We start from the raw sequence: 9,859 nt of genomic DNA on the forward strand, positions 1-9,859 counted from the left end.
ATCTCACTTAGAAATCAATAATTTAAAAAAAACTTGGAAACAAGCAGTGTATTTAAAACTACCGTGGTCATAGGTTGGTTGTAGGAATGCATATAAGCCGTACTGGAAAACGTATAACTTTAGAACATGTCAACAGCTTGAGAGGGAAAAACTATGCAATCATTTGAATAGGTGCTTTAAAAATGAATTCAGGGGCGCCTGGGTGGCACAGCGGTTAAACGTCTGCCTTCGGGTCAGGGCGTGATCCCGGCGTTGTGGGATCGAGCCCCACATCAGGCTCCTCTGCTATGAGCCTGCTTCTTCCTCTCCCACTCCCCCTGCTTGTGTTCCCTCTCTCGCTGGCTGTCTCTATCTCTGTCAAAATAAATAAATAAAATCTTTAAAAAAATAAAAATAAAAATAAAAATGAATTCAACATTTACTGCTGATTTTAAAATTTTAGTTAAAAGGAGCTAGCCAGATTCCTTAGCACGATTTAAAAAAAAAAAAAAAAGCAAAGTTTATTCAACTTTTCAGTAATGGTAGAAACAATATAGGGATTTCCATTGAAATTAGAATTAAAATAAAAATAGCATTCTTTCCCAACTACTATATTGTTCTAAAAGTTCCAGCTAAGCAATAGATAAAGCAAAACCATTAGTATGATCTGCAGATGATAGTATCTAAACACAAAAATTAGGAAAATCAAAAATAAGTTAATGGAACATTAAGAGAATTCAATAAATTGTTGGAATTTAACATACATAAACCAAAATAAATACCTTTAGACCAGAAATAATCAATTACAAATTATAGGAAATATAACTGGAAAATTTCCCAATCACAAAAGGAAAAAAAAAAAAAGACTCAAAAAATCTGAATAGGAATTTTAGCAGGACCTGTTTTTTTGTGGGGTTTTTGGGGTTTTTTTAAGATTTTATTTATTTGACAAAGAGAGAGACGGCAAGAGAGGGAACACAAGCAGGGGGAGTGAGAGAGGGAGAAGCAGGCTTCCTGCTGAGCAGGGAGCCTGATGTAGGGCTCCATGCAGGACTCGATTCCAGGACCCTGGGATCATGACCTGAGCTGAAGGCAGACACTTAACAACTGAGCCACACAGGTGCCCCTTAGCAGGACCTGTTATGAAGAAGACCAGCAACCTTTACTAACAGAAATAACAGAAGACCCTGAATGAATAAAGAAAAAATACCGTATCCATGGGTGGAAAAGTACAATATTATAAGAATATTAATTATTTACAAATTAATTTCTAGGGTTCTTTTAATTCTAATTAAAACCCTAATGAGATTTTTTTCAGAACAGTGTCAAATATGTATATGGAAGAATAAACCAGTGAGAAAAGCTAAGTGAGGAAATGAAGAACGATGAGTAGTAACTTATTCCACCAGATACTCAAATATTTTACAAAGCATTTTTAATTAAAACAGTGCAGTAATGATGTATGAATTGATAGAGAAATCAATGAAACAGAAAAGACAGCTCCCCTACCCCAGTCTGGTGTATATATAAGAATTTAGCAATGATAGGAGCACCTGGATGGCTTAGTCGCTTAAGCAGCTGACTCTTGGTCTTGGCTCAGGTCTTGATCTCCCAGTCTCGGGATCGAGCCCCACTCTGTGCTGCGTGGAGTCCGCTTCACATTCTCTCCCCCTCTCACCCTTCCCCCACTCACCCACATGCACATGTGTGTACATGCTCTCTAATTTAAAAAATCTTCAAAAAAAAAGAATTTGGCAATGATCAAGATTGCATCATAATTCAATATGGGAAGAAACAGTTAATCCTGTTTGGTTATCTATTTGGGAAAAAATAATTTAACTTTTCACTTCAATCATATACCAAATATATGTGAGATGGGCTAAAGAAGAAAGGCTCAACTGGCTGAGACACAAGAAGAGGGACACTCTCCAAAAGAAGAAGTATTATTGGCAAACCTTCCTGGAGAGCAGTCTGGGGGAGTCTATCAAGAACCTTAAAAGTATTCATGTAGCTGGACTCTGCAATGCCTCTTTTGGAAATCCTTCTTCTGAAAATCCTTCTGAGAAAAGCTATCAGGTATCATACAGCAATACAAACAGATTCCTTACAAACTAAGTGAGCTACACATTCAACTCATACAGATGGAATGAAAAGGAACAGAGCAAATCCAAAGAAACAATAAGAAATAATAAGAGCAGAAATCAGTGAACTGGAGAACAAAAGGAAACAACTGAGAAACTGAACAAAGCCACAAGCTGGAAAGATCCCGAAGCTCTCTGGCACCATTGATCAAAGCAAAAAAATAAGAGGAAGGAAGGGAGGGAAGATGATGTAAAACAAAATACACAGTAAGAGACGAAAGCAAAACTACAGAAACAAAAAAATTTCAAATACGCGTATTATGAACCGCAGTACCCTAGTCAAGTTGAAAACCTACACAATGCAGAAATCCTTGGAAAGCTACAAAATGCCAAAACAGGTACAAGGAGAAATAAACCTGAATATAAACCAAGTGGTCTAAGACTTCCCCTCCCAGCTGCTTCCCCAGGTGACCACCAATCACTCAGGTTTTTACTGATGACAATTCGACTCTTTTCAAGAACTGCATCAAACTGATAATGAGCACAACAATATACGGGCCTCCTTTAGGTGGGAGCATGAACTCTTTCAAGGTTACTGCAGGGCAGATCTCATCTTTCCTCATGTTAAGTGTACGCAGAGGGACATAAAAGTGTTTCTACATCTACCAAACCACAGGGGCATGAACTTGACACAGTGGGTCTGGATTAGCCACGAAGCTGCAGAGCTCCAGGGGAGAAGTCACCAAGCATAGCAGATCACCACCACCCCATCCCCAGTGTTTCCATATGACTTAGAGATGCTCTACGCCTGGCAGAGTCGGGAGGAAGAAGGGGTGTTCTGTTCAGTCCCTGCTGTGAATTTACCCAAAGATTCTATTTGACAAAGGCCATTAAAATCAGTCTGCTGTCCCTAATGGCCTGACAGCTCTGCTTCCCCAGACAGAGTGCCGTGAACAAGATGTCTGTTCCGCGCCCAGAGAAAGCAGCCGTGCACGTGCCCACTGGTGGCATTTCACTCAACGGGTAAGTTTTGAGCCTGTAATATGTTCTAGGCACTCTGTTTGCTCCAGATACAAACATCCCAAAGAAGTTTACAGAAGAGACAGTTTTCCCAGTGACCTACTTCTATCATGCGGCTAAGTAGCACTTTTTCCCGAATTAGACAGTATGACATGGAGCCAAGCAGCCTTAACATTGCACCATTAAACACACTTTGGCAAGACAGGGGGATCCGGCTTCCATGAGCTGAACTGGCAAAAGTATTAGAGAAAGAAGACATTTCTTGGGAGTAACCTGAGAAACCCTTTGGCACTGACATTTAAAGGAAAAACAGGATAAAAGAAGCTTCAGGCTAGGGAGTGGTCACTAGTAAGTCAAACAGCATGAAAGCCTCTGGATCAGCTGAGGTGCAGAAAAGCTTCCTACTATCCACAGAGGCAGCCCCTCCCACCGCCATCCCAGCAGCCAGCATGACACAGAAAGGAAACATTTTATTCCAGTATTTGGATAAAATTTTAAATTTTATAGAATAGACAGAAGGGCCTCCCCTTTTAAAGCGGGGTGCTTTAGGAATTAAATTATCGATAAATATAAGTGGCTGAATAGAACAAAATATTGGGCATCGAGTTGGACGCCTCTGAGTTTAAACCCAGTTCCATTAGAACTTATTAGATGTGTTTCTCTCATCTATGGAACATAAGAACTAGGAAGATCGGTAGGGGAAGAAAGGGATAAAGAAAGGGAGGGTAATCAGAAGGGGGAATGAACCATGAGAGACTATGGACTATGAGAAACAAACTGAGGGCTACAGAGGGGAGGGGGGTGGGGGAATGGGATAGACCGGTGATGGGTATTAAGGAGGGCACGTATTGCATGGTGCACTGGGTGTTATACGCAACTAACGAATCATCGAGCCTTACATCGGAAACCGGGGATGTACTGTATGGTGACTAACATAATATAATAAAAAATCATTTAAATAAATAAATAAATAAAAATAAAAACAAAAATAAATATTAAAAAAAAAGAACTTATTAGATGTGTGACCTTGGATAAGTTGTATTTTCAGCCTCTGCATCCTCATCTGGGTAAAAAAGGACAACACCCATGGTGACAGACTCCTAAGATGACTGCCACAAATCCATGTACGTGCACGTTGCTCCAGCCATAAAGAGTCTTTACCGCCCTTGAATCTGGACTGGGGCTGTGATTTGCTTTCACCAATAAACGAGGTGGAAGTGGACTGTACAACTTTCCAGGCTGAGCTTCAAGAGATCTGCAGCTTCTGCTTTTGTGCGCTTGCAATACTCCCCTCTTGAACCCAGCTGTCCTGTGAGGAGAAATATAAGCCATGTGGAGAGCCATGCAGAGAGAACCTCTGCACACTAGCTGACAGCCCCCCATTGAGGTCTTGGCTAGCCACATGAGTGAGCCACCAGATGACTGCAGCCCCCGCTAACAACACACACAGCAGAGGACCTGCCCTGCTGAGTCCAGCAGAGGTTTGTTAAAAATAAACTCACGGACAAAGACTCACAAAAATGAGTTAGTGTAATCTATAACATCAACAAGCCAAAAAAGAAAAACCGCATGGTCGTCTCGATAGAGGCACAAAAAGCATTTGACAAAATCCAACACCCATTTACAATTAAAAACTCTCAGCAAACTAGAAATAGAAGGGAACTTCCTCAACTGGATTAAGAACATTTACAAAAAACCTACAGTGAACATCATACTTCATGGTCAGAAAGCATTCCTGCTAAGATCAGAAAAAAGGCAAAAGTGTCCCCTCTCACCGCTCCTTTTCAGTATCATAATGGGAGTCCTAGATAGTGTGGTAAGAAAACGAAATAAAAGATATACAGAATGGAGGGTGCCTGGATGGCTCAGTTGGTAAGGCATCTGCCTTTGGCTCAGGTCATGATTCCAGGGGCCTGGGATCGAGCCCTGGTAGGGCTTCCTGCTCAGCAGGGAGCCTGCTTCTTCCTCTCCCTCTGCCATTCTCCTGCTTGTGCTCTCTGGCTCTATCTCTCTGTCAAATAAATAAATAAAATCTTGAAAGAAAAAAAAAAAAGGTAGACCAAATAGAAAAGAAGAAAGAAAGAAAGAAAGAAAGAAAGAAAGAAAGAAAGAAAGAAAGAAAGAAAGAAAGAAAATTGTCTTTGAATTCAGATAATACAAATACCTATGTAGAAAATCCAAAAAATCTACAAAAAAACTCTTGAAACCAGTAAGTGATTATAGCAAGGTTGCAGGATACAAGATTTATGTGCAAAAGTCAATTACTTTCCTGTACATCAGCAATGAACAAGTGAAATTTACAATTAAGAATATAATACCATTTACATTAGCACCCTAAAAAGTGAAATACTTAGGTATAAATCTAACAAAATATACACAAGTTATATGTTAGGAGAACTAGAAAACTGATGAAAAATAAAAAACAAAAAACAAAAAAATTGAGAAATATTCCATGTTCATGGATAGGAAGACTCAATATTGTTAAGATGTCAGTTCTACCCAACTTCATCTATAGATTCAATGCAATCTGAATCAAAAGCCCAGCAAGTTCCCTTGTGGATACTGACAACATGATTCTAAAGTTTATATGGAGAGGCAAAAGATCCAGAACAGCAACACAATATTGAAGGAGAAGAACAAAGTCAGAGGACTATTACCATCCAATTTCAAGACTTATTATAAAGCCTCAGTATTCAAGAGACTGTGGCATTGGTGAAAGAACAGACAAATAAATGAATGGAACAGAATAGAAAGTCCAGAAAAAGACCCACATAAATACAGTAAACTGACCTTTGACAAAGGAGCAAAGGTAATACAACACAGGAAAGATGGTCTTTCAACAAATGCTGGACCTGGACACCCGCATTCAAAAAAATGAATCTAGATGCAGATTTTACACCCTTCACAAAAATTAACCGAAAATGGATATTACAGATCTAAATATAAAATGCACTGAACTCTTAGAAGACAACATTAAGAGAAAATCTAGATGACCCTGGCTCTAGGAAGTATTTTTTATATATCCAAAACACAGCTCATGGTAAACTGGACTTAAACAAAATTTAAAATATCTGCTCTGTAAAAGACACTGTCAAGGGAATAAGGTGACAAGCCAAAGGCTGGAAGAAAATATACAAAGAACTATTAAAACTCAAGAATAAGAAAATAAGCAACCCAATTAAAAAATGGGCAAAAGACCTGAACAAGCACCTCACCAAAAAAGATTAGATATATATGGCAGTAAGCACACGAAGATGCTCCACATCACATGTCACCAGGGAAATGCAAATTAAAACAACGAGATACCACTGCACACCTGCGAGAATGGCAAAAATCTGGAATACTGACATCCATTTATGGAAAAGACTACGGATTAGCTAATATCCATTCTTTCCTCCTCTAAACAGAACCCTTGACTTTAACTGGATAAATGTACTTCCACCAAAGATTACATTTACTTGCTCCCCTCACAGCTGATGTGAGGGCTACAGGACTGGGTTCTAGCAAATGGTAGGTCAATGGAAATGACGTAAGCAACTTTCAAGTCATACTCAGAGAAGAGTCCTCAATGTCCTCCCCTTCCCTTCCATCCTTCCTTCTGGGAGAAAAGGGAACATGACAGCTGGAGCTGAAGCAGCCAACTTACATCATGAGGTGAAGCCACATGACAAAGATGGCAGAGGGACATGGTAGAAGGACCCAGGCTCTTTGATGCTATCTGGACACCATACATGCCTTGAACAGTTATGTTGGAGGCTGTGTTTCTGCTGCCAAGCCTACCTTCGAAGTAATATACCATCTCGTAGGGCGTTCTTAAGATTGAATGAGACAAGGTACATGTAGTATCTAATATGGTGCCTGACATAGAGCAGGGTTAGCTCCCCCACACGGGCCCTGGGAGCTCAGAGGCTCCAGAAGAAGGATGCAACTATTTGGCCAGCCTGGACAAAAGAACAGTCCTCATCTACTGTAGATGGTCTGTCTCTGCAACCAAGCCCATGGTTTTGAGTGGGACACATGTAGAATGGGAGAGAAGTCAATCCTGGGGATGCATATCCAAATCAGTCCCAGTGATACATAAGGAGGCAGGTATTCAAGCAGAGCACTCTTCAACTGTGCTTCCCAAAACCCACCTTTTGCCATCTTAAGTGACTTTTCAGAATACTCTGCCAAACTCCTCACATAAATATCCAATGTCTTTCACAGCTTCTCCCTGATTTTTGATCTAAGCTCAATACTACCACTGTCCCCTCACTCTCTACACTCCAGTCCCACTGAGTGGTTTGTAGTTGCCAGACCATGCTATGCTTCCCCACACCCCAAAGGTTTGTCCATTTGCCTGCAAACTCCTCTGTTTCCACAGATCCTCTGACATCTCCTCTACTCGGCTGGCTCCTGTTCTACCTTACGACAAAGCCCAGTAATCTCCATCTCCTCTAAAAAACTGTCCCTGACGACGGAAGAGACCATCATGGACCCTCCTCATTTCTTTCTCCCATTCTTCCATAGCATGGGAACCCTGAGTGGCACATGGCCACCAAGGTAAAGCTGATGTTTCCCAGCCTCCCAGCTGTGTCCATAAGACCTGGCACTGGCCAACTGGGGATGAGCAGAAGTGTGAGCGCCCCTTAAAGGACAGGAGGGTTCCCATCCCCTTTCGTATAGCCTGGAATGTGGATTTGGTGATGATTCTTCTTCAACAAGCATACAAAGCACTAAACACAGAAGAACAAAAGGATGAAAGGAGTCTGGGCCTCCAATACCATGAGCTGCCTCCACATGTCTGAGAGCAATGATGATGGAAGAGAGATGGAAGAGGTTACTGCAGATCACATCCACAGACTTCAATAGCCATGGAATCAAACCCTCTTGTCACAGAAGACCAGCCACAGGATCCCCTCCAAATCCAGGATTGGGGTGGAAAACTGCACTGACTCAGGTCATGGACTCAAAGTGTCCCAGGGAGGGGAAAGCAAAGCAGGGTCCAAGTCATCCCGAGCCCATTAAACAATCTTCCTGAATCTTCTACCTCTGAATACTTCCCTCCTCCTTCCTTTCTTAATAGAAGATCAGGAAAGTTGGGACCTTACCTCTGGAAGCTTTGTAAACTTCATAGAAAGAATATAAGTGGAAGCCTAGTGAAGCAAACAGGTAAAACGACAGTTCCCATCGGGGCAGCATTGTTCCTTGTGACAAAGGGTCCAGGCAGATACACTGAGAGTTTCTAGGAAGAGAAACAGAAATAAAAACATTAAGCCATAGACATGACACTAGGGAACAGCATCATATCAGTTCACTTGCTCTCTCAGGGACCCATCACTATTTAAGGTGATATGGATATAACCCCAGTCACACTTCCTTCTGCCAGTGACTTTATGCATCCCACATCCAAAATGCGTGTGCGTGCACACACGCACATGCCCTGCCTTCCCCGGGGTGGGCAGGTCTTCCCTATGAGCTCCCACAGCCCCCCACCTGCCTCCCATCAGAGTGCACTAAGTAGTAGAGCAGGTGATAGGAAGTCTTAAAATTCTACAAATCAAATAATCAGCTCCCAAGTAACAAAGAGTTAGTTAAACGGCTCTCACTGCTTTACTTAAGCCTCTCAAATATGTCTCACTATGGATGCCAAATTAAAATCGGAGCAAAATTTGAAGCCCCAAGCAAGCACATCTCATATGGGACAGTAATGCCAAGAATCAGAATTCACACATGACCTCATTTTATCTTCACAACACCCTAGTGAAGAAGGTGGAGCAGGAGAGAGGCATTTTACAGATGACAAAGGTGAGGCGTAATAAGGCCACACCATCAGAAATAACTGAGCCAGCACTCAAACCCAGGTCTTGGGACCACTGAGACTCCATGCCTCCCTCAGGCACAGCCAGCCCCATTAACACCAGTTTACAAAGTTACTTGTCCCTACAGCCTGGCTCACAATCCACCACGCACGAACTCCTTTCTTCAGGCTAAGAGAGAGCGGAAAAAGATACAAACTTTGGCTGTCATAAAACAGGAGGTCAGAAGTCAGCGGTCCACCCAGAGCACCCACTGGTAATGACCTAAAAGTTGCTCTGGGAGTTTGGTCTCCTGCAACCTAAGCGATCCAGAAGCAGGCACTTACGCTTTCAATCCCCAACACGCTCAAGCCCTCAGCAACGCCTTCTCAGGTCTCCTTACTATTTTTCAGAACCATTTCTAGCTTCAAACATTTCTACTCACACTTTATTTTTAAATACCTGGCATCACCTAGAATACCTCAGAATTTCTTTGCGGAATTTTGTGGGAATATGGTAGTCTTCCCGTTAGTGGGAAGTTACCTTTAACCTCTGGGTTTTAGGTGTCTCCTTTCAGAGGATGTTGGTGTTATACTGGATGACCTCCTCACCTCCATTAAGAATATGTGATTAGCAAAGTCTGAACCCCTAAAAATGTTACTGAAATGTGAACACAATCTTAGGGATTAAATGAAAGTTCTAGAAGCCCTGCTGTTTAGAACCTTTCCAGGGACATTCTCTTCTAGGACAATTCCTCTGCATTAATTAACTGTGGGGAACCAAAATATCCGGTGTCAAAATGTTTCCCTTTCTGGTGCTCTTAGCTATATCGTATACGTTTTGCAGACACCTACACAAAGATACATAGTTCTGAGCAACAAAGCAGCAGGGCTGCCTCTTCACATTTAAAATGTGGGGACTGGACCAAATAGCCTTCACCTGACAGCATGCTGGGAAACCCTGCATCAAGCAGACTGGGGGGCGGGGGGGGGGGGGGGGGGG

General features: G+C 41.9%; 1 protein-coding gene across 5 annotated transcripts in view; it reads right to left on the reverse strand.

Moving 5' to 3' along the window:
* HHAT (hedgehog acyltransferase) overlaps nt 1-9,859 on the reverse strand; it is a 302,265-nt gene that overhangs the window by 281,530 nt on the left and 10,876 nt on the right. For 4 of the 5 annotated variants that reach the window (XM_040636378.1, XM_040636380.1, XM_040636379.1 and 1 more), the window contains exon 2: nt 8,171-8,304. In XM_040636378.1, the coding sequence (XP_040492312.1) occupies nt 8,171-8,194 (24 nt within the window). In that variant the 5' untranslated portion in view covers nt 8,195-8,304. Of the gene's footprint in view, nt 1-8,170; nt 8,638-9,859 lie in introns of those variants that run through there. The other variant, XM_008701184.2, reaches the window with a different exon arrangement.

Source organism: Ursus maritimus, unplaced genomic scaffold (genome assembly GCF_017311325.1).
Source record: "Ursus maritimus isolate PB19 unplaced genomic scaffold, ASM1731132v1 scaffold_2, whole genome shotgun sequence".
Taxonomy (NCBI): domain Eukaryota; kingdom Metazoa; phylum Chordata; class Mammalia; order Carnivora; family Ursidae; genus Ursus; species Ursus maritimus.